General features: G+C 34.7%; 1 protein-coding gene across 1 annotated transcript; it reads left to right on the top strand.

Moving 5' to 3' along the window:
• The first annotated feature begins 3 nt into the window (after positions 1 to 3).
• Positions 4 to 25,946, top strand: Tweek (transmembrane protein KIAA1109 homolog tweek). The gene is made up of 52 exons (XM_076381621.1): positions 4 to 135; positions 726 to 1,038; positions 1,158 to 1,301; positions 1,399 to 1,727; positions 1,804 to 4,079; positions 4,147 to 4,433; positions 4,515 to 4,818; positions 4,893 to 5,219; positions 5,704 to 6,073; positions 6,149 to 6,649; positions 6,720 to 6,978; positions 7,040 to 7,387; positions 7,464 to 7,540; positions 7,612 to 7,948; positions 8,027 to 8,205; positions 8,273 to 8,498; positions 8,569 to 8,957; positions 9,020 to 9,181; positions 9,257 to 9,382; positions 9,757 to 9,826; positions 10,334 to 10,477; positions 11,146 to 11,388; positions 11,805 to 12,061; positions 12,148 to 12,177; positions 12,315 to 12,618; positions 12,705 to 13,103; positions 13,188 to 13,694; positions 13,783 to 14,198; positions 14,278 to 14,719; positions 14,807 to 15,054; positions 15,140 to 15,834; positions 15,917 to 16,077; positions 16,148 to 16,356; positions 16,541 to 16,770; positions 16,852 to 17,070; positions 17,151 to 17,222; positions 17,284 to 17,439; positions 17,514 to 17,693; positions 17,764 to 17,965; positions 18,044 to 18,429; positions 18,496 to 18,905; positions 19,003 to 19,332; positions 19,405 to 19,716; positions 19,790 to 19,982; positions 20,056 to 20,288; positions 20,368 to 20,649; positions 20,730 to 20,918; positions 20,990 to 21,196; positions 21,396 to 21,419; positions 22,076 to 22,206; positions 22,278 to 22,474; positions 22,548 to 25,946. The coding sequence occupies exons 2-52, from the start codon at positions 786 to 788 to the stop codon at positions 22,765 to 22,767; spliced, it is 15,192 nt and encodes a 5,063-aa protein (XP_076237736.1). The 5' UTR covers positions 4 to 135; positions 726 to 785; the 3' UTR covers positions 22,768 to 25,946.
• The last annotated feature ends 371 nt before the right edge of the window (positions 25,947 to 26,317 follow it).

The raw sequence follows: 26,317 nt of genomic DNA, 5'->3' as shown, positions 1-26,317 counted from the left end.
TGGAGTGGTTATGTGCGGTACTGTCCTTCGATGACAGCTCTATGACAGCTATTAAAATTGATACACTGATAAACATAAAACCATGAGTGACACAACAAAAATTGATTGTAATTCTTACATAAGTACCGAATAAAGGTAAATCAATTGAACAAATTAATCTGACCTGATACACATGTACGGGGCACACTTTTTCTTAAAGGTGCATTCGATCGTGTCATGGATCATAGATATATTACTCTTGCTGATATGCAAATAATTAATTACATTGTACGAAATATCAATAAATTTATGACGAAGACAATTTTTTTTGTTTCTTGACGTTAACAATGAATAATATATTTCGTACATGGATAATAACGTTTTAAAAGATTGTTGTTTCCTCGGAGAATAATTAATATGTTTTCAATTAGCAACATTAATGATGTAGATACATTTATTAAATAAATACACTGTTGCGTCTAATACTGGGCTGATTAATAAATTATAAACTAAATTTTTTTAATTACACTTGATTGATTAGGTTATGTTTACATACTTTATTTTTCCTTTAAGATTGTCCTATTAAATGAGTAATAATTATAGAGTGTTGGTAACAATTTGGGATTCAATTTTACTAATATAATTATAATAGTAAGTTGCAATTAATTACAAATTGTGTATTTGTTTACATTGACAAATCAGATGTTCTCATTCTATTGGTATGTTCTTTCTCTGTATGATTTTAGTGTTTCATTGCAACATGACTAATAGTTCTTGATTCCGTAATAAACAAATATAATATCACCATGGAGGAGAACGAACTGTACAATGTTACAGTTCCGTCTTTCTCTGGAATTGAACCAGCCTTCTGGAACTATTCCGATCATGTCATCCTGGATGACCTTAAAATGGATAGTAGTTTCATATATTTACTTTGCTCATTAGTATCTGCTATTTCTTGGATTATTTACATTGCTTATTATAATAGCAGAGTCATTGGTTATATAATAACAAAATTATTAAATCGATTTATTATTAGAGATGGATATGTTAAAGTAGGTGAGTCCTCCAAAAGTATGCCTTTATTGTATATTAATACTTAGTTGACAAGAACAATGAATCTGTGTATAACTCACAGAAGAAAATAAAAAATAATGCAATGTATGTTTTCACTTTAGGATCATTTACTCTAAGTGCATTAAGTGGGAAAATAATGTTTAGAGATATAGTTTATATCACAACAGATTACAGTATCAGAGTTCAGGATGGATGGCTCATATTTAGGTGGTGGAGAAGTTATGTTCCCAAAGATGTTTCTGAAGGTATTCTATATAATGCAATAGAACTGAACAATAATGTTTTTTAATTTATCAAATACTTTACATCTTTCATTCTCATGAATGTCTAATTATGTTTTAGATCTTTCACATTCCGACACTCGACTTTCAGTCATGTTAAATGGATTTGAATTACACATTTACAATCGCTGTCAATTGTATGCACAATTAGAAAAAACATTTGGTCTTATACCGCAAATGTTTCCTGATGAAGAAGATCATCACGTCAATATTGACGATCGTGACGCAGAGTCGCTAAGCAACATTCGAAATACTGCTCACGAAACGCGTCAACAAATAAATGCGATAGATGTTTCACGTCATGTTGATAATATTAGAAAAAAGGAGGCCCATGTTATAGCTCGAACTTGGAGAGATTTAATACCTGTTATTAAATTAGATGTTTGCACGGTCAGTTTATAACTTACCCTTCTCCCCAGTAGTACTCTATTTTTACGACGCGGTCTAAATTAATTTATTGTTTTAGGGAAGACTAGTGGTTGGTAATCGGTTAGTACCAACAACTCTGTCAATAACTGTAGAAGAAGCGCATTTTGTATATTCTACAAAACCTGCAGCATCTCGTTACGATCATTTCATGCATTTTACAAAATGTAAAGCAGAAAATTTCAAAGTTATTTTAGCACCTAGTCCAAAATATACAGGAATGGTAGATGATCCACCAAGATACATGGGGGAAGGATTCGTTGTACTAAGCTCAAATAATATGGAACTTTACTATTATATGGATGAACCTGGTTTTGTTCCTGAACATCCAGAAATGATACAATTAGTTAATGGGGATATGGTGGAAGCTATGCCACCGATTTGGGGCATTGATATTAAATGTGGAAAGGGTACTGATTTTAGTTATGGACCTTGGGCAGATAGACAAAGGGAACATTTGTTTAAATTCTTTTTTCCTAACGATTATCAGCCATTGAAAGTTACAAAGACCCCTGTTACTGGAGAAAAAAGACAGGTTCAATCGTTCGATATTAGATTATCAACTTTAAATGAAGCTACCATCGATATACTCTTCAGTAAAAATAGGGAGACAAATGCTGTTCACATTAATGTAGGACCTGGATCATATCTGGAAATTACTATGCCATGGATAGTTTTACAAGATGGATATACTACGAAGATAACAGGTCAACTATTGCATTTAGAAGCAACTACCAGTTTACAATATCGAAGTTTAGTTGAAAGTGAAACATTAGAATTTGGTGTTAAATGTCATTATCCAATAAGATGGAACGATCATCAAGAATGGACATTGAACTTAACTGGATGCAAAGCCACTGCTAACTTAGTATATTCGCACAAAGAATTTTTTCAAGATATGATCAATGATTGGGCCAGCAAAGCCAGGCCCGATATTTTACATTTTGTACCTTACACGTGGAAGTTTAATTTATTATTGAAAGAATTCGAATTAATCACGCTGTGTAACGAATATAATTGGATCGATTGTTCATCACAGAATCAAGAAAATGCGCACATTGCTTTTTGTGGAGAATTCTTTGAGTTGTCATTTGATCTTCCGTTCGTGGACTACTTGCCTGTCACGATACCCTTGCGCTTTTGGATTCAGGGTGAAAGCGTTGATCTTTCCTTTTATTTACCCGAAGTCAATACAAGTCGTACAATTTTATTAGCTTTGAATAAAAACGCAAAAATTATGACACGCGATGGATCGTACATATATCTATCAGAACTTAGCAAGAATAAAAAATGGAGAAATGTTTGCCAGAAAGGAACGGGTTGGGTTGACTGTTGGTCAGTACCAATCGTGGCATTAAGTATTAATTATACATATCACCCATGTCCACCTTTAGGACCTACTCCGCAAGCAAACATAACAACCCCAGAGAAAGAAGAAATCCTCTTGTCCCCAATGAGAATTCCTCGATGTAGAAAATCCCCCGGTATTCAGTGGACAAGAAACGGTAGTCAAAGGTTTGATCCACAATCTATAGCCCCTGATAAAGTCAGTTTAGATCTCGAGATAGGTCCATCAATATTGATTTTGTACGGATCCCTTCTAAAAAATTTTATACATTTAAAAGAAAATTTGTTTGGTGATTATCAAACTTTCACCGATATGCAGCAGAGTCGAACGAATCCTACATCTATTAGTACAGAAAGGAGTAAAGATAGAGATGTGCAAAATAGTAGTATCGAGTCTGTTGATGATGAAGATGCAAAATCTAAGCCATTTGATCCGAGAGATTATCGACCACTGGAAGTAACAGTTGGAATCACGATGCACGACATTCAAGCTCATCTGGTGAAAAATTGTGGCGATAATGATCCTCCATGCCCAGTTATACTTCTCGAACGATTTGGGTTTGAAATGAAGAAACGGTACAAGGAAACAGAGCTTCAGTTGCTCCTCTCGCCAGCGATTGCATTGGTGACTGATAACGTTGTACGATCGGGCAAAGAACGTCATTTAAATCAAGGACATTTAATGTTAAGTGCATTGCAAGTTAGAGGACATGCAATGTTTAGTAATGAAGGACGAAGTTTGGATCAAGAAACTTTGGAATATGCTTGGTTAATTGAAGTACAGTTAGGGAAATTAACTGGGAGGATGAGTTCCCCTCAGTTACATCACCTTATTACTTCATTAGAAACATTTTTATTGATGGTAAAAAATAACGAAAACAGTTTACGTCCTCCTGATTTACCACATCATTGTCATCATGGTATTCCTCCTTTGGAATGTCCAGAAAGTGATATTGACAAACATTACAGGTATATTCTAATTTTAAATGTTCATGAATCTTCTAAAAATGGCTACATGCTTATTATGTTATTCTAGATGTCCTAGTTCTGAAGATATAAAATACAGAATGACGAGAGTAGCAATAGATGCAGTCGATTTGTACTTTCAAGAAGCTGGAACTGCCATACAACTTTGGATATCTCCAATTCGGGTTTCAACCTGTAATCTCCATGGCCAGCAAGTTAAGTCTGGCATAACTGGTGTATTACCTCGAATATTAGTTCGACAATTTGTGTCAGCGGCTGATCATTTCGCAAATACAAGCAACACCAACACGACTGGTAGTGGGAGATCGCATAATAACACAAGCAGCCGTATGTCAGGTATAATAAAAGCACGTATAATCGAAAGCATGAAGCTACTTTCTTACAGTTGTACTGTTATTTACTCGTTATTTATTTTAGGCGATGGATCCGATATCTGGCTAGAAGTGGGATCCGTAGCTTTAGGTCCAGTTGTTTTAGAAGCTGCTATTTCACTTCCAACGCCTGAACACAATTTACATTTGGTACAGAACAAATACTTGAAACTCCACGATGAAGACACGAAACGTTTGTGGTTTTTATGGCCACAGGAAAGTGGTGTAAAATCAACAAAATGTGGTTGTATCGGTGGATGTGCATTTTTCGGAAACAATCGAAATGGGCCAAAGTTTTTTAAACCAAGTTATCATGACTTTCAAGATGGCATTAATATAGCTTCATATAGGTATATTATGCGCACTTTTTGTTTTGTCATTTGTGTTAGTAAGTGAAATAATTAATTATATATTTGTATTTCAGAATTAATGAGGCTGGAAAAGATAAGGGATTCGGACAGTCCATTTTACATGACGATCAATTGGTGTTCCATACTTCACCGTATAATTTGCAAGATGTGTCCTTACAAGATACGTATTATCCAGGTACTGGAGTAAAATCAACTGCAACGCAGGATGGACCACAAACTACGAAAAGGGGTGTTGAACGTCCAAGGTCTGTGACAGATCATAATAAAGATTCCGGTATCGAAGACAATAGTAGTACAAAATTAATTGCTGCATCAAGTCCATTCGCATGCAGTGGGGAACGGAAACTACTGGGCAGAAGATTTTCTTATACATCAATGCGGTAATCTTCGGAATAGCTTTGAAGCAGCTTATTAATGATTTCAATTATTGTTTTAATATTGCATGATTGCATAAATACGCTAAGATTGATAACATGCTTAAACAATACTTAGAATTTCCAGTTACAATTTCGTATAATTTCACTAAACATTGAAAGAAAAATTCGTAATGCTAATAATAAAATCAGAAATTGCGTATCACTACTGCTACTAGTCAATGTAATGTTTTAATGTATCTTATGTTTCAGTGGGTTCGGTCTCCACGATAATTTTTTGCTTCTTGCAAGCTTCTTATCTCCTTACAAAGTAACAAATGATTGTTAGCTTACAGATATTTATTTCTAATATGCTTTGTGTATTAGTCTACAGCAGCTCTAGCAAAGATACACGATAAATCTGTTTTTTTTTTTTTTTCAGAGAATAAACAAACATTAACTTTTTATATTTGTTACGAGAGAGATTTTATCTGTTCATTTTTTGTTGTAGTGGGAGCAGCGTAAAAGATGTCCCGTACTCTCGACTGGTCGATGCAAGTCCTGTTGTACAGTTACCACAAAAATTGGATTCTGACTCGAAATTGCATACAGAACGCAGTAAATCGATATTAAATGTACCTGAAATTGAAGCTGCTCCCAAAAGTAGCGTGTCAGACTCTAAATTAGCAGTGGATTACTTTAATGCATCAGATGCTGAACCATTTGAATCAAACAGCCCGCAATCATTACCAATTGTATCCATGGATTCGCGCTCCTTTGATGCAGTACAAACAAGTACAAAAGTTGATGGTATTAACATATCTGATTCTCGACATTCATTGTACATAAAATCAGAATCTGAAGAAAAATTGAAACAGGAGGTAGAACCAGTATGCGATTATAAACTTTTCATTAGATTAATTATAGCATTCTTTTCTGTACTTAATTATTTGTAGGTTCAACGGACAATATCCATGTCATCGGAAAATCATTCAGAAGCTTTCTACTCCGCTGATGAAGACACGAGTCATGGATTGAGCGGGAGCCGCACATCAAGTTTACGTCAATCTATCGTTGGATCTGGTTCTGTGTTAACTCGTACCGATAGCATGAAGAAAAAGTATTCGTCGGACTTGTCTATCGTAGAAAGTTCAACGAATACGAATGTGTGCGTGACAGAGAAAGCACATACTTTAGAAAGAGCGAAACCACAGACAATAAGCACGAAGCGAAGTCCCAAAGTAAATCGAAACGCCAGTTTCCAAAACGATGCCGACTCAAATGGGAACGGTGGTTTACGAGACTCATCCGACAGTCATTCTGTTTCTTCCACGAGCTTCATATCAGCTGTATCTTCGCAGGAAGATGTTACCCTTGTGAATTTGCACATGCAAGTTAACAAACCGATTGTCGATTCTCCGCTGCTGATGTCAAGTTATGTCAGTCACTTAACTCAGGTAGAATCACATATGTGCGCGCTATATTTTCAAACTTCACAGTGATTACACAGTGCATGATTGATCTTAGATGCGTTGCTCAAACTGGAGTCAATCATCGATATCAGCAGGAGGTAGTGCGTTTACTACGTCGCTTTTCCAACGTACCGAGGATGGTAGACTAGTATACGTTGGTGGGAGATACGTGCCAAAATTCGAAACGGTCACTGAAGGATTCACATCGTTAAAAATGATCACGCGATCCGATGGTTCGCCTGTGGCTACTTCATCTAACAAAACGCCTACGCATCCATACATTTGGGATAGCGCGACTTTGAGTCAAATGGAAGGTAAAATATGCAGCTATTACTTTAATATAATATAAATTAAACATTGTGTTATTCCTCATAGGCGAAGAAGATCATACAACACATAACGAGGAAGAATTATTAACGGTGCAACATGAAAGTGGATCTCGTACCACGGTTATCGTGAAATTTAAGGGAGATGTAGATATTATGTTAAGTCCTATGGTGCTAGAATCTTTGCAACGTTTCATCGATGCCATCATACCTACATTAGCTACTTTGCATCCGTTAACGATTCTAAATCATCTCCATCACGAATGTATCGGCAAAGTTGAAGATGCGAACATTTTGAAGCAGGATCAGAGCTTGTCGTATTGGAGTCAGGTACAGACTAGTTCAAAACGATCAACTGCTGAAAGAAACATTAAAAATGGACAAGGTGATGACAAACGTTAGTTCGAATAAATTACACATACAATTTTTATTAATGATAGACTTGTGGTGTTAAAATTGATTTTTTATGGTAGGTAAAATTGCTTTACAAACAAATGTATACGAAGAGAGTATTATGACGCAAGTGCAAGGCAGTATTATTTTACCAAAGGTAGTTGATGTTGTGTACTATTTAATTCTAGACCTTTCGTAGCTTTTTATTATAATGTTTTTAATTTTCAGATGAATATAACTTTGCTTCAAGCCTCCGTTGTTGAGGAAATTATATCATTTTCCGCTCTAGAAAATATTCGTGACTTAACATGCGTATCACTATTTGCTGTTTGCTTTGATGATGTGACAGCAAGATTTTACATCGGGAAGCAAGCCCGAGAAGTAGTTCAAACGTTTCATAAACCAGCTGTTTTACCAAATCAGAAGAAAGTTAATAAAATTAGCAAGGCGTTTTTACCTGGTCATCAAACAGCTGCTGTGGTCGCGGATATTGGCAGTGGAGAAACTGTGTACATAGAAACTTCAGAGAAGCAACAAGAAGAAATTGTAGTTACATTAAATATAGGTAAATGTAGACCATTACATCAATGTGACAATCCTTAAAAAGTACGAAGCAGACTGATTTTATCAACTGATTTAACAGGGAAAGCACATTCACAACTACGAAGACTTAGAAATGAATCTTCAATCCTGAAGGATGCTGTTATAACAGCTATTCCTGCTCATTATTCAAGGGTTTTATTTACGTGTACGAGAATAACTTCTCCATTAAAATGTGTTGATTATTACTTGCCTCAATCTACAGATGAAAAAGAAAAACCTGTATGTTCTCTAATTACATAGTTTGTTATAAATTCTTCTGACTTTATCGAGAATATGCATATTGCAGAAGCAAACCGGTTCCCCACAAGCAACTGAAGAATTCACCTTAGGAAATGGAGAAGATAAATTGGGTTTTATAATGTTCGAGTGTGGATTAGAGGGTATCAAGTTGAAAGTGGTGAAGAGATCGCAGTTTGAAAAAGGAGAAAATGGAAGCGACGGTAAAAAAGCCGACACTGAAATACTGTACACGGACAGTGTGAAGAGTCAAGAAGAATTGGACCATGCAACTGGTATTTAATATCTATGAATAGTAAATGATTGCTTACAAATTATTTGCTTATTTTATGTGTTATTTTGCAGCCTCTACTGCGCCAGCAGCTGAACCAGAGACAGCATCAACAAATTTACCCAATGGAGCGCAAATAAATACCAGTGCTACTTGTGCCAGCCTTGCCTCAAAAGCAGCAAATGGAAACACAGTTTCCTGTGTCATAGAATTGAAAACAATGTGGTTTAATTTTGCGGCGCCTCCACGTACCCCAATAACAAGAAAAATTGACTATACCCGATTGGATTGGAATTTACTAAGCACTGCCTCGCCTGCTATAAATGCTTGGATGAATCCCAGTAATAAGTTCGCAATGCGAATTGTGCATATGTTTAGAACCATGTACAGAAGATCTACTGCTATTGTTGCTTGTCTCATGGCAGAAGCATTGGATGTACAAGCAATTCATATGCCAGCTAAGGTATTTAATATATTTCTTCTTTATAAAAGAAAAATTGTCAGTATTGAAATCCTATGTTCTAGAGTCGGTATGGAAGATTGACTCCACTAGCAAAAACGCTACAAGAGGATCCGTCATGTCAGTTGTGTACAATTTTGCAAAATTATGTCCTATTAAATGATCTGATAAACATTGAAGCCAATTTGAAAGAGTCTGATTTACCGCTATTATCAACACTTCGTCAAGTAAGCTATGGTTTATACACATAAGTATGTAATGCTATAAATAACAATCTTTAATTAATATTATTATATCATTAGGGTGTCATAGTCCTGAGCAGACAGTGGAAGAATGTTCTCTATACTCCTTTATTGTTGGAACATAATTATAAAACAAAACATGTTAAGCCACTAAACGTTACATTTGCTGTTTCGGATCCAGACGAGGTACAAAAACATATTCTACTTTTTTCGTGCACTTCGAATTTTTTAATACAAATTGAATGGAAAATAATTGAAGTGTTTTACGTAACATTTTGCAAAATAACGATCCCTGAATTCTTTACCACTCTGACACTTATTAATTTTTTCTAGAATAATTATTAACATTACATATGTTTTCCTAATACCCCGTGTATTCTATACTTCTAATGTTTACCTTACTTATATTTCTGTAAATAGTTTATATAACATTGCAGCATTTTCATTTCATTCATTTTAATAATGTAACTTCAACATTAAAAAAGGAGTTTTTTATTTCATTCAGAAGCTCATAATCTGTTTTATGGGGAATGTAATTCGGTAGATAATTTTTTTTTCAGCAAATAAGCAAGGAAGTGCAGACGGATGATTACAGTATAAGATGGAGTAAGAATTTTAAGAATATATACATAGAAATACCTTCGAGAATCTTTCTTAAAATATTTGCAAAAGTTTGAGTTAACTTTCATATTAATAGATGTGTAAGCTTAATCATGTAACTAAATATTATTCTATTCTAACATAAGACATGAGCTGGTGTTATGTGTTCGAATTAACGAAAATAGATGTACGTGTTTATATCAAATAGTATTTTGTAGAGAATCATTCTCCTATTTGTATGTAACACAAAGCTTTAATTAATGTACACTGTTCTAAATCGTCATTGGTGAAGGTATCCTGATGTTTGTGCAGTATTTCATATAATTGAAAGTCGTCATAAATTTATGTATCATGATCATGAGACTTCCTGTGGAATTCAAAACTTCTGAAATCAAAATTTTCCGAAAACTATTCTCACATATATTCAGTTATATTTCAAATATAATTTTAATTTTTACTTTATTCATTATTCATTTTTTATTTTGTCATATAATTATAATGTAATTAAGTAAATGTTTTGGGTTTGGCTTATTCATGCACAGGAAAATTTGCTGACAGACGGTGAGGGTAGCGCAGGAGAAGTTGATGATCAGGAAGTTACAGATGAATGTGCTATGTTAATTCATACGGACCATATGCACAAGCATGCACATGTCAAGAGTGGACACGATAAGAATACAGGTATAAATTTAATTAAAAAAATATTGCTCAAATAAGTATATCTATGATCAAACAAAACGAGAAAAGCACACAGTATTGGTATACCGTGAAATTAATCAAAATTTTCTCAAATTTCAATTTAACACCTGCAGCAGCTTTTTAGCATTCGCTTCAAATCATAATTCCAATAATTGCTTAATGTTTACTTAGGATTTTAACATAGGTATATCTTAATATGTGCCTTTAGGATTAGTAATAGTACAGTGTCCATGCACTAGCAGCAGTATTCTATTATAAATCTATGTTAATTTATTACTTTCTTATTTGTCCTTTGATTATCGATGATAGTGATGATACCATGGATTTATATGTAGAGTTTTATGAAGCAGAAAACTGAGTTACACTTAGAAAATATGTGGAGTACTTTTCAGAAACTTAAGAAATTTTTAGATAAATTTTATAAATTGATTCTGTACATAAGATTTTATACCTTACTTAAATTTTATCCACAATTTTGGAGTATTATCCGTAGAATCTAAACTAACAACTATATTTTGTAAATAATATACTAAATGCTAAATTAACTTTTAACTTGCTTTATTCAAACACTGGAAAATTTTCAACTACACTGTAATGATATACTGTTGGGCTTTCTGAACAAAAAACATGGCTTAATATGGAATGACCAGGTGTATGTGGTGACGGTTTGACGGTTCCTGTAAGTTCTCCTCGGGGGAAAGACACCACCCCCATAGCAACACCGGTTCCAGGCCCGGATTCATTAACCTCCCCCTCTCCACCAGTAGCTCATCCAAAGAAAGGAAAATCATTACAACCCACGCAAGTGCCTGCTAGTACACGAGCAAGTATTGTCTTTCCATTGCTTGCAAGTGGTGGGCTATTCAATCAAACTCGAGAACCAAATAACATAAGTAAGTGGGTAATAATCAAACTTTATATAGCATATATTAGTAGTCTACACACAATGATATAATATAATGAGAAAAAAAAATCTTGAATATGAGAAAGAAAGCATTGAGATGGTTTTTTGATAAGTACATTTGAATATATCCATGTGTAGACTGCCAATAAATTGATTATGCATATATTATCTCTATAGTTTGTATTGCTTTGCACTTGAATTTGCACTATATGTTTGTCTATGCAATTTCTTCACACCTGTTGCTCATCACTTCATTGTAGCTTTCATTAAATACCTTTTCTTCCCTTCATATGCAGCTTTGTAAGTCTATTCCTCTTCTATTGTTTGGTGCCTTATTCTTCTAATTAATTTTGTAGTTTTTCAATTAAACAAAATTTGCTTAAATATAAATAAACTTTGCATTAGGTTACGGTACATTGAGAGAAGAGAAGACCCCACAGATTCACATTTCTCATTCACATCAACTTGGATCAAACCCAAGTATTTATTCTGGAGGTGGACATGGCAGTCAACATAGTACTGGCAGCTTGGAACAGATAACTTCTCCAACAAGTCATCATTCCAATAAGCCTCTGAATACAGGGGAAGATTTGTATAGTTGGATGGCCAAGCAGCAAGAATTCATAAAGGACAATGATAAAAGCAATTTGAAGGGAAATTGGGTAAGTGATGCATTTAGATTTTAATTATAGTGTAATACAAAAATTTCCTTACATATATATCCTTTTTATTACCTTTCTCATCTTAGGTCTTTCGTGCAGAGCAAAAATCTTTAAAGGTATCTGAAATTCGTTTTAGAATTCCTTGTATCATTTTCAATCAAATAATTTCACTATTATTTTACACGTTATAGGTCACAATATATCGGTTTATTCGTATACTGCAATTTGTGCAATAAAATTGTATTATTTGCAGGATTCCAAGATTAACACAATGACAACTGATGATACAGAAGACTCTGATGTTCATAGCGGAACTCTTCTTTATCCAATGAAAGATTCCCTCAGATTATTAGATGCACATTTAATTTTTGAGCCACTTCTGTCTTCTTTATCTGTTATGCCACAACAAATGTTATCAGCCATTGGGTCAGGAAATGTGAACAATGTGTCTTCCTTAGATTCATTGGGGTCAAATTTGTCTTTAGTGGGAAATATGGAAACTATGCGTATTGATATAGTTGTTAGTGAGTTTGGGAAGATGACTGATAAAAAGAAAGGTACAGTAACAAATGTTTGCTAAAAAAATTTAATAAATAATATTATTCTGTATTCTACTACTACCTAAATGTTTTAAACATTTTAGGTAATAAATATCAAATGAGGAAAGGAAGCAACACCAAATTTCATTTAGATATACCACCAGAAACTCCAGCATTTTTATGCGAGAAAATTGGTATCGACATAGACGTTAAGAAAATGGCTGATATGACGGTAGACGATATGATTCAAAAGCAAACCGTTCTGTACATATCACGGGGCCAATTAAAAAAGCACACAAGTACAGTTGTGAATTTTAGTTTAAACATACGATACATTAGCCAACAAGTAAATATGCCTCTTCTCAGATTATTGCATCAAATTAGTAATATGTATCAGAATGTTAAGGAAACGCAAATGGAGTTGAAAGAACAACAACCAGAAAGCAAACGAAATAATAACTTAATCGTTAACGATACAGTTGTAAAGAATGGATCGTCGTCAAGTAAATATACACATATTATTCAAATAAAATACAATTCTTCTAAGATTATTTCTCAAGATTAATTCAATGCTTTCGTATTAATAGCCTCCGATTTACAAGAGCAACTTCTACTAGATGGTAAGAAGATAGATGTCCCTTTGCTTCGCAGTAGTTATGAACCCAATTTATCGAAAGTCACATCTGGTACGAGTATTCGTTCGCGACCGCAAAGTTTCGCTCAAAAATTACGCAGCACAGGGAAAAGTGTGAAAGGCTACATTAATTTAAGCGAGGGTGTGATAACTCCGAACTTCGGAGCAAGTCCCAGCGGGTCTGGTCTAGACAAATTTTGTGTACTTCCTGATAAATGTAAAGACACGACTCATTTAACGCCACGATGTTGGAAAACAATATATTACCTGCTGGATTTATATGCTACACGACCAGAGACAAAAACCATTACGCATCGTTTTTCCATACCAGCGGATGCTTCGGAACATTATAAAAGCGGTCGAAAATATGAATTATTAAACGAAACGAAGGATGCAGATATTGAAAAAGGAATGAACGCTGAGAACAGTTCGACACCTGTGCCACTTCCTCGAGAATTAAGTTAGTATCAATGCAATATCTTCCAGGAAATGAAACTTCAAAAGCTACCTTCGTAACTCGGTTACATTTTAATCATACCATGTTGTAGGTATTGTCACAGGAGAACGAACAAGACTAATCATCTTCGGTGTTGCTCGAATACATAGGACTAGATTACTGGCTACTCTCAGTGGATTAAAGCTTGAAGCAGAAATAACAAGCCTTCATGCAAGCTTAACTATTCGCAAAAAGTCAAAACCTGCAAGCTTAGAATGTAGCTTAACCGGGCAAATCGGTAGAACTATGATTGTTTTATTAGAAGGTGTAGCACCCAATCAACAAACGGTTGTGAAGGTGACTGTGGGAAAATCTCAAGCTTTATATTCTGGCATTACCAGACGACAGAAGGATAAAAATAGTGGTTTGTTGACTATTGGCGCTGTGAATATAGATATTCCTCAGCATCCAGTTGCTTTACATGGTATGATGACTAGAGGAAGTAAACAATTATCATCAACTTTACAAGTAAATACAGAACTTCCTTTCTTTATATATACTATTTGTTATAAATTAATAATAATTTTGGGTAATAATTTTTATTTAGGAACTTAGAGTGACAAGAACGTCCTCAAGAATGTCCAGAGGTCAGCAACAAGACGAAGTAGATGCAGGTGTACCTGGTAGTCCACATCATTATGCACCAGCTCCATCCGTTGACTTAGAAAAGCCTCAAGCTGTATCTGGCTTATTGGAACCTATTGTTATGCAATTTCATATAATACTTCAAAGTTTGAGTATCACTGCAGCTTTGTTACCATCCTTGCAAGCACAATACAAAATGGATCAGGTTATTAGTTCCGGTATAACTGGCAGTAAAGCTAAATTTACAATAGATTTACCTCATCATACACTAAGCTTTACGACAAAACTTCAAGTGACTGAAGCGAATTTACCTTCTGAAGCTAGCATCTCACTTCCTGAAGTACATGTGTCCGCGGAGTACATTCAAGATGGTAGTAATAATATGAATGACAGTAAATTAGCTGGTCAGTAAAAAACGATTCCTTACATACGAATTATAAAAGTACCTTTTGGACATCATTATATTAAATTACATATTTCGTTATTCACAGATGGTGTCGTGTTAAGACAGGGCAGTTATCTTAGTGCCACAGCTGATATTGGTGTCTTTGAACATTCTCTGACTACAGATCTTCTCAATCATTTAGTATTCGTGCAAAAGGTGTTCATGAAAGAAGTTAATGAAGTCGTACAAAAGGTTTATGGCGGAGAGAAACCAGTTCCTTTATGGTTAGAAGATGAAGAACCAAATAATTCAACCGTGAAGAGAATACTGTTCTCACTCATAATTCGAATTCAGGTATACTATTCGTATATTTTAACCATCAAATTGGAGGTCCAGACATTTATAATATTTTTAAATATGTTTGCTTTTATGTGTGCAGAGAATACAATTGACAGCAACAACTCCAACAAACTCTGCAGTACGATTAGAAACTGGAGCTGTTGAGCTTCAGTTATCTAATAGAGTGCAAAATGTTTTCGGTGCTACTCAACCAAATCCATACATGAAACTGTTTGGGAAAGCACAAGTCGATATTAATTTAAGTCTGGGTCAGTTGCTGAAAAATGTTTTGTTCGAGGAGGCAGAACCAGAGTTCCAACAGTTCGCTTTCTTTAATACTAGAGTAGGGTTACGAAACGCCTTTCAAGAAGAGATGGCTCAGGGTGAAGATAAGGAAGTAGTATTGATTACTTTAAAACGCCCATTAATATATGTTCAACCGATGGCTATTGATAAGGCTATACTTGTCTGGTTAAATTACAAAAATGCGTACGAATACTGGAATGAGAAAAGAGCTAATTTGAATAAAGAAGTCTTAACTGCTACGCAACAAGTATTTGAGAAGGTTCCATTTGGTCAGATAACGAGTCAACTCAGCGCTCCTCATTTGGGGACATTATTTTTACAACTGACTGTGGACGATATGGGTATTTGTTTACCGCTTAATCCTTTACCACCTACCTGGGGCATGAACAGAGGACTATATGATGGTGAGTCAAGGGGTGCAGTGGTAGTGACCTTAGAAAACACAAGCATATCTGCATGTAGCAGCGGCAGCTTAGTTAGCAAAGGAAGGTATAGTATTACTATTGCAATCATCCCATGAATTTATTAAGTTTCATAAAGAAATTAAGACTATTCTAATAATATGGCACAGATTCATGGGCTTGTGCTTGAGATTTGCTGAAGATTTTGAAACTTCTTTGGATGATTGGAAACCAGATACAACCGATAGTAGTATAATGAACTTATGTATGGTGTCTGAAGGCACTTACGAAGTGTGTAGTAGAACAATTGCACAAAAACCTGATAAATCTGGTAAATAAAAAACAATTGCATCGTAAAATTTCATTGTAATACATAAGCAATATATTTTCATTGCTTTTAGATAATGCTAAGTGGATTTTAAATGTACAGTGGCAAATGGAAGGTGTAGATATTCATTTAGATGTTAGTGTGGGTCAGCAATTATCAGCACTTGGACACACGTTAACCATGTTAACCGGTTCTGAAGAAGACGATATTCACGTGCCGGCAGATTATGATAGCGATGACGCGGATCAACCAAATGATAGTACTAGCCAGGTTAAGAAAAAAGTATGGTTTAGTTATGTTTATTTTTTATCCTATATTACTTTATCGGCCCTTCAATTGGGTAATGTATTAAAAAGTACAACATTTTATAATCATAGCAGAATTTTGCTTTCTTTCTCGGTGTCCACATTTTTCACACTTTTATTCACATTTTATTTATTATTCACTAATTTATAAATGTTTACAGGAGAGTATATTAATGAAGAAGTCTAAGAATTGGACAGACAGTTTGCCAGCGTTTATTTTCGATCCTACCCTGGATGCGAAAAAGAGATCGAAATTGATTGAGAAAGAAATGAATGAACAAGCAAAGATTATAAATGATCTGAGGTCATTAGGTGCTTCTCATGGAACTATAGAACAAGAAATGAAGCGTTTACACGAATTGGAAGCTGTGGTCTTTCAAGATTTTAGAAGGTACAATCATACAAAACAAAGTTTAGTAAATTGTACTGAAATGAAATACGATCAATATCAATATTTATACAAATTCTGCAGAGGTATGATCCAGAAGTTAAGGAGACAATCAGTGAAAGCATCAGGAATCAAGGGTAAATTGGGACTTGGTAATAAACCAAATACGTATCGGTCTCGTTCATTTATCGTTCCCTCACCAACGCTTGAAAATCAACTTGAAAGTCCTGAAGACATGAACATAGAAGTCAATTCAGCGAATTCTGCGAGCTACGAGAGTAGTCCTAGGAGTGGTCCAAGCCGGTATGACATATTTTGACTTTCATAGTAAAAAGTATTTCTCTATAATTATTGTTTTTTTTATGAATAATAAAAATGTGTAGATCTGCCTCCCTTCGAGTAAGAGGACTTGGTGGGCCACGAGTTACTTTCAGCGACACGCACACAATGGCTAGGTATGTTAACATAATTTTAATATTTCTTCTAACAATGAACGAATATTCTTCAATTATTTAGGCAATCGTCACTACCAAGTGCTGGGTCAGAACTAAGTTTACCAGAAGGAGAATTAGAATGGCCAGAAAGTATTGAAATCGAAGGAGAACGAGTTGAATTAAGAAAGAAAAACAGGGATGTTAGTTGCACTTCGAGTTACGATAGTATGGAAGGAAAGTGCGTATAAAGATGTATGAAGTTAATTGTTGTATGTTACATTAGTTTTTATTATCGTATTGTAATATTCGTAGTGCTCCATTATTGGATTCATTTGGCAAAGAGCAATCTTCGTCAACTTCATCACCATACATAACACCACAGAAAGCTCAAGAACCTAATATAGATTTTGAACTCGATGTGAAGGTTCTAATCAATAGTGGAAAATGTGTACTCCATACGAAGGACCCAGGGAAAGAAGATGAAATAAAAATGTAACCTTTCATATTATTTAATTGTCTTAATTTATGTATTTCAGGAAACTGATCACTATTCTTTTTGCAGAATGAGTAGAATGAAAAAAGAACGTTCATGTTCTGGTGGTACGTTTGAGTTTCAGCCAAGCAGCCCCAGTAGTAGTAGAAAACATTTAAGTAGCAAAGAAAAATCGTCAACGACGAGTACATCTCGTTTGCGATATTTGCAACATACAAACGTGCCCTTAGTAGATTTAACAATTTTTCATATCCCTGGTTTAGATGTGAAGGTAACATCGTTTTATTATCTCATAATTAGTAACATTGCCATTATGCTTTACAATTATTTTAATAACACTGTTTTCTAGGTGCACTATGAATCTAAAACTTTACCTGAAGAATCCATATCACCTCGTATATCATCTGACAATAGTTTGCTTAATCCTTTATCAGCAACTGCATTCAGAAAGTCTAGCACTAAGAAGGCCAGTTTATTTGCCTGGATGACGCTTCAAAGTATACCGGAGGAAACTATTATAAGTCCGCATATTCTTGAGTTTTTAGAACAAACGTTAGAACCGATACCAAGCAAAACTCATTTCCATAGCAGTGCACAAACGAATACAATGTTTCCCGTGGAAAACACAGAGAGCACATCTTGGGCTGCAACTGCAGCGAGTAGTAGCAATTACGTTTACGCGAGTTTCCCTGTCGATGTGATAGTATATTTTCATATGCAGCCATCCACATTCAGGTAAATTTTGATAACAATATCACTGACAAATTTGCGAGTGGTTATTATAATTGTTTCGTATTTTAGGTTTTCCTGTCTACCAGTTTCTCGAGTAGAATGTATGCTTCAATTGCCGTCCCTCGACATAGTGTTTTCGTCCAAACGAGCAGAAGAAGAACTCGTAGAATTTCGAGAGTACAAATCCCAAGGCACACAGCCTACAGGAAAAGAAGCAAGCTCAGCAATTGGTGGACTATCAGTTACTGGCTGCCTTGCTGATTTTTCTGTTTACATCTTCCATCCATACGGCGGTGGGAAGAAAACAGGATTGAAAGAAGCCCAATGGTCTCCTTTGTCCGACAGCGAAAGGAAAGATTCTCTAAGCATCAATGTTGAGTTTGTGAAGTTTCACATGTCAAGGAGTCGAAAATTAAATTTTCAGAGTGAACAATTAAAGAAAATGTCAGACACTAGCCGAGCAGTTATTCGATTTTCCAGTGCGTATGATGATTAAACTAGACAGAGACACTCTGTAGTAGGATTTTGTAAAAAGTAATTTCTTAAATAATGAAATATCTTTGTCCAATCTTTTAGCAATCACTGACATCGGATCTGCTTCGTTTAAATACGATATGCGAAGACTAAGTGAAATCTTGGCTTTCCCAAAAGCTTGGTACAGGCGTAGCATAGTACGGCGCTTGTTTCTGGGAGATTTGAGCTCAGGTACAGCATATTCTGAAGGCGATGGCAGCCCTCCTCTAAACCAAGAAGAAGCAGCGATGGGCAGTTCTTTGTTAAAGCACTATGACAGACACGGTGCTGATGCACTGTCAAAGAGTGCTCCAGAACGAAGTCCAACATTGAACAGAGACAGATTGAGATTAAGTTTAGAAAGCGATATACCCAGACACGTACGATTAAAAGGTACTTCATCAAATATTTCCTGCAATAGTAATTATAAAAAATGATTAACTATTTTATGTACTTTGATGTTAGATATCGGTAGAGGTTGGAGTTTCACCTCTGATAAACAAACACCTTCAGAAGTTAAATTAAGGGAGTCTGCGTGGGAAACATTAGTATTGTTTGCTATAAATTTCACTCGCTTGAATGTTCATATGAACATGGGCAACGTGATGGGCAACGTCACCTGGATGACTAAGGATTTTAGGTGTGATGGAAGACTTTCTATAGGTAGTACAGGACATAAAAATTTGTACATAGGCGTTGGATTGGGTGGCTCTAGTTTAGACGCGAAAGGAGGTATTGTTGGTGGCATCATCGAATTGAGTAAAATTGATACCTACAGTAAGTTGTTTATATTTTGCACTTAAAAATGACTAATTCAATTGCAATATAGTGTATACGTAAATTTTTGTAGTACATATACGAGAAGAACCTGGAACAGAACCTGATCACACTGTAGGTTTAAAGTTGTTCGCGTTGGAATTGCGATTAGATTATATGGGGACTAGTGTGTTAATGTCCAGGGTATCCTCATTAGACGTAACACTGAGAGATGAATGGAAGATAAATCGAAGTAACAGCGGTGATGCTTTTATGCCAACGAAAAGGTAAAATTTATGCTTCTTTTAGGTTTAGCATTTTCATTAGTAGTTGTATTAATTTCATGAACCATTATCACAGACCTGCAGTTATCTTCATGCATGGCGATTTGGGATGGGATCAATTGCAAGTTATGATCAGTAAATCAACAACAGCAGATTTGTTGAAAATGTACTATAAATTGGATGAATTCTTCAGTCAACAATTTAAAAGTAGCAAGCGAGTATTTAGCTCGTTGCAACCGAGGCATCAAAGAGTGAATAACAGTAGTTTCAAAAAGAGGACGCAAAAGAAAAGGCCAACTGGATCAGAAGGTGAGTTATATTATCCATATTTTTATCTCGAAATATAAAAAAAAACTAACATATATACGTGCAAAATCATATGTACTAGGTCCATGGAATGTACATCAAACCACCATAACAGATGCTCGTCATCATCGACATTGGCAAGGTGTATTAGCCCAAGTGGCAGGTCTTCAATTAGGAAGTTTAAGATTCTCTCTACCATCAACAGGGACTGTTCTTGGTGGAACAATGGAGCTTCACGGCTGTAACATCAGTTTGGCGTGTTTCCATGGAATTAATTTTAAGAGTAAAAGCTGGGCTTTATTTTCATTGAAAGAACCATGTATCAGCTTCGCTACTGAAGCTCAAGAAATCCCAAGTGTTGAATGTAAGTAATGTCATAAGGAATATTAAGTATCTAGAAGTCCAATTCTAATTCAGATTGTATAATCATTACAAATTTTACAGCACCAAATACGTGTGACGTCCACGTTGTACAAACTTTAACCATCAGTTTAGGCCAGCAACAAGAACAGCACGCAAGACATCATTCTATGGCTACTGTGTGTAGACTGAGTCGTAGTGTACTGTTTCCACCACAGTTCAAAACACTACAAGAATGGTTTCATTACGCATTTGCTAGTAGTGAAATCGATGGTACGTTGCGAAAGAATTATGGTATTTCTCTTAATGTTCATGTTTTAAAATTGTTTTTGTTATGTGCGTAGCCGTGGATCGATTTCCATGTGTTGAAAGGGAGAGAACAGACAGTACGTCTGACAGTGGTAATCTGACTCGTGGAAGGAGTACATCAACAACATCGGGAAAATTACAAGAACATTCTCATGCAAGAGAAGTTATATTTGCTTTGCCGTCGTTGCAATTACACTTAAAAACCGAACACCTCCAGACCGCCAAAACTCCAGATGTCATTGGTAAGCAATACTTTGTAGTTATTTTTTTATTTATAAACGGAAAAATGTGTACTTTTAATTACTTTAAGTATTATAATTAACTGTAATAAGATGTTTCTTCTTATATTACTTATATGAAACAGTTCTATTGTATTAAGTAGAAACTGTTCTTTTTTCCTCTGAACTATGTGTTGCAACTATTTTCTTCGTATATTTTTAGGAGCTCCTAAGCATATTTTATATAGTAAGTACAGTATGAAAATTGATTTATTGAAAGTCTGGTAAGAGACGTTCATTTCTAACTGAATCAAATTATATGATTTGTAGACTATACCAGGTTTTTGAATGCTTTATAACATACTTAGTGTAAGTTTTCTCTTCATCACAACTAGTACGTAAAGAATTACTTTGCATGGAACGTTCAGTAAAAAATCAAATAGGTACTAACAATACAGTATGTGCTGATGTATGCGCTCATTTAGAAGTAGTTATGCTTTTACTTATTGCACATAGTTTGCATAAAATAATTAATGCATTACAAATAGCAACAGAATAGTTCATATTAATCAAAGGAAATGAAGAAGAAAAGTGGAATAGAATGCAGACATTTTGTATCATAATCTAATAAACTACTTTTATCGTAAAAATATCACCAAAGTACAATTTTATAGATAAAGAATTGATTAAGTAAAAAATTGTAATATTACAATACTTCTATCCCTTGTAATATGCCAGTTACACGTACAAGTGGTAATTTTTATAGAATAATTTAAGAAATAACTTTTTAATATGCAAAATAGTTTCTTATTATCTTGAATTTATAGTTGTAATGTAATGCTATGATTAGTACTAGATGATTCATAAGGTAAATATATTTTACAAAAATGATTTGTTTAACAGGCGAAAAACCCTTGGTTGAATGTAGTTTCATAACAGAATTCGAAGACCATATCTTTGTTACGGTAGACGCAGAGGCCTTTTTCTTCCTACATGATTTGATTACTTCATATGTGAAGGAAAAAGAAAGAGTGGTAAGTGTACCACATTTGCACTTTAAGAAATTAATATTACTTAATTAATCTTTATCTAACGTGCAATGCAGAATATGGGCGCTAGAGCCCACAGTCCAGATCCCCAGGAAAAGAGAGGCGGACTTGCGACCACTGCCAGTACCTCTGCTACAACGACAATTACAACTGAAGACGAGAAGAAACGCAAGCAATTCGATCCAGCAGAAATGTTCATAAAAGATTGGCGATCCTACAAGTGTAAAACATGGCATGTGGAACCAACCGTAAGGTAATAGCAATCTTCTAGTGACAATTTTACTATTATACTACACTTCGATTAATGTCTATCGTTTACTTTAAAGACTGCTCTCGTGGGCTGGTAAAAGCATCGAACCCTATGGCATAGATTACATCCTGCAAAAGCTAGGATTCTCCCATGCGCGTACAACCATACCAAAGTGGATCCAACGTGGTTTCATGGATCCTCTAGACAAACTATTAGCCATTCTTATGTTAAGAATGGTGACAGCTGTTCGTGAGGAGTCGTCAGAAGATCAGAAGGAACACAAACGAGAGAAATAATTACCGCAGTGATTCAGAGAGCACCATCGAAGTCATTGAATATTTGCAACGAGGAAGCAGATATTAAATCAAAGGTGATACCGTACAATAATCGTCCAGCATAATATAACCCTTTCCATAGGTTGGTAAGCAAGAGTTATAATACATAGCACTCTATCTTTTTTTGCATTATGATAAGATGAATGTTGAATAACGTGAGTTTACCAAAGGCAAAGGGAACCGAAATTATTAATCGATTCACGTTTCAAACCAATAAGGGATGCGTTTTAGGGGACATTTGTAAGAAGTGTAATTAGAAAAGTGCAACCTGTTATCAAGCAATTGTACATTAAAGTATAGCATAAAGGTTTATAACCATCGATATTCCGTTCGAACGTGTTAGATATATTGCACAGAACGCCAAGGGCACATCGACGAGCGTAGAGTATATACATATGTGTATTATAGCGTTCAACGACGCTTCGTTATATTTTCATAAGGTGAAACGCCAAGGGATTTTAGTTCGAGGGCGAAAATTCGACGGGCAAATGTTTCACGATATAATCGAGATAGTATCGTGATCTACAAGCGTTTCGAATAGAAATTGTTTAATTGATCGATGAAACCCGTGTATCAATTGAGTCTTCAGCTTTAGAATTTTATAAGTTACGTTCGTGTACGTATTATGTACAGTTAATAGTGTTTTAAGATGTTACACGCTTAGGTAAGGTCCGAAACTAATCATATGCGTTGGAACGCGAAACGCGAAACACACAGAAGCCGAATGAAGCTTTTAGCTTGAAACTGTTGCAGCTTCTTTTTTTAGCAGATACTATATTCTCTTCATACGAACTGCTCATCGCAATTACGCTTACATTCTTATGGATATTTTTTGTAGTTATTTGTCTTTTTTTTTTATTTTTGACGAATTCAATCGAATACGTTAATTCAAGCTTAAATATTAATCAACAACTAATCACGGTATTTTTGCTCATCTTTATAGATAATTTGCGTGAATTATACAGTACGTTTAGTCCTATGACATAAATTTTTCTTGTACGAGTATATTAAATAATTATTGTGCCGTACTGTAATATATTTTTGTGTATACATCGCGCGAATTCTTTTCTGCGTAATTAGTGATCATGTACAAGATGCTTTAGAAATGTAGGCACAAACTTCATCTCCTAAACTCATGAAGGGAAATAAGATCTAATGAATTAGGTCTGCACACTAATAATTTACGAGGTAGGAAACTAGGTACTACAAGAGTTGTTTACTATTATAGTTTATCTCTTACGAGTTTTATTCTTAAGTTTGTTCTTACAATTTTGAAGCACCCTGTATATATGTATACATATTAACGTGGAAGTAACGACAACCTGCACTTTTAAATCAATATGCTAAGAAAGCAGAGAAACTGGTATATATAGGTGTAAGTTATCACTTGTAGGATACATAGTCTCAATGTACACATATATTGTATTTTAAACGAAATGTAAAGATCGATTAAACATAATTTAGTGAAGGTGCAAGAACGAATTCAATGTATCGTTGTTCAAACGTCTTTTTTTATTGGAGAGATTCGTGTTATCAGCGTGTTAGGGTAGATTCACCGATATTTAATCGTAAGAGTATAGTTACTTCGGTTCAGTCTTCCTGTAGCATTACTTCATTTCTGTGCACGAACAAACTGATCGCTTCTGACAAACATTAATTAATTGGTGTACGAAAAAGAAAGTATGTAAACAAATTTGCGCGAGGTCTACAAAAGGTATGCGATCAAATTTTGTACAGCTTATAATGAAAAGCATTTTGAACGATTCTACACGCTTTATGGGTGGATTAACAAAAATTAATATATTCATCAAGGATACTATTGCTATAATTTCAGTACTTCCTTAGGAAAATACGCTAACTTTAGAGTTAAAGAAATAAATATGATTCAGATTTAATCTTACAGAGTTGATGTTTTTATATATAAAAAAATTTATGAATGACACTACTACTTGACAGTAGCAAAATAAATTGCAGGATTAGAAAAGAATTAACTAAATCTAAACCATAATATGTTTTTATAAGCTGTATAAATTAGACCCCATACTTCTTGAATGCCCAATATATCGTTTCTACGATCATAAACTGAAGAGAAACAATTGTTTTTGGTTGCAAACGGCAAATCTTGGCTTCTTGTCTCTCACAACTACTAATGTTGCAATAATGTGTATTTTTAATAGAAAGATGAAAAATTACTTTGGATTTTGTAAACTCAGACGTAATGTATACGTACACTATAATACATATGGCATAGGATTTGCATCGTGATATAACTTTATATGCAAGTTCCGGCAGCCACCCTCGATCAAATAAATGAAAGCACTTGGATAAACTGGAGGGTCAAACTCTAAACACCTGTACGTAGGGAACCAATCACAGAATTTTATAAAATATAATATGTACACTATTTTTATTAAAAAAATTACCTTTTAAGTTTTCACCCCTTAAATACCGCGTATATGTATAAACGACATTAATAATTTTTGTTACCAAACATTAATAATTCTACCAGGCTTAGTATTCCAGCTTTCACCCTCCAATTTATTCAAAGTAGGTCTTCGAAACAAAAAGTAGTCAAATTTCCACCGGAACCTGTATTCTACGTGCATGTACATTTGCTCACAATTAAGATATTCTTCACGCGTGATGTTCTTTTAAAAAGAAAAAAAGACTTGGTAGATCCAGCCAGTACAAGGGTAGCGAATTTTACATTGTAATGTTAGGTATTATTTACAGACATGTCGTATATTTGTATAAATATACTTTTTATTTATTTCTTTACTCGAATGACGAAATTTCGATCCGAGCGTGGAAACGTTGCTCGGCGATCGGGATCGGAGTTGTAAGGCAATCGGATCAACAGTTAATCGTTCAGTGGATCTCGAAACGTTTCCGCTAATAATTAGTAAAATTATCACTATGTGTAGAGGTGTATCCATGTACACAGGCACGTATTGGAATTACAAAATATAGCAATGTGCCTGGGACATTCTTTCACATATTCTCCTGCAGCATTTTACGATACAGTAGGCTTCATTCATTTGGACGTACATTTCTTTTTACTGAATTATCAACTGTTGTTCTATTTTCTATGTATATTTGTTATCGATACTTCGACGAACAAATAAAAACTTTTAAGCTGAGACTAGTTGTTTCTTTTTGTCTATTAAAAGAAAAGGAGTGGTGTGATTAAGGGTGCTATAGAACATTGATGTCAAATCCCTAATTAAAGAAAAATTTGTATAATATTTAATAATTCTGGGAATAGATATATGAGACTATGAAAAATCTAACTAGTGTGATCTGAAAGTAAATTTCAAAGATGTACTAGATTTACGACTATCATTAGTCGTACGTGACTAGTTAAGCTTTAAGGCCTCATTACCTCACCTAGTATTAGCAATTCTCTGAATTGACCAAACACCCGCACCTACGAACTCAGATTTGGTATTAACCAATTCACAGATCTGGTTTTGATACCGACTCTCGACGTTGTCAATCATCATCCTGCTAT

The sequence above is a fragment of the Calliopsis andreniformis genome, chromosome 1 (assembly GCF_051401765.1).
Source record: "Calliopsis andreniformis isolate RMS-2024a chromosome 1, iyCalAndr_principal, whole genome shotgun sequence".
NCBI classification, from domain to species: domain Eukaryota; kingdom Metazoa; phylum Arthropoda; class Insecta; order Hymenoptera; family Andrenidae; genus Calliopsis; species Calliopsis andreniformis.
This window is presented reverse-complemented; position numbering and strand designations above follow the sequence as displayed.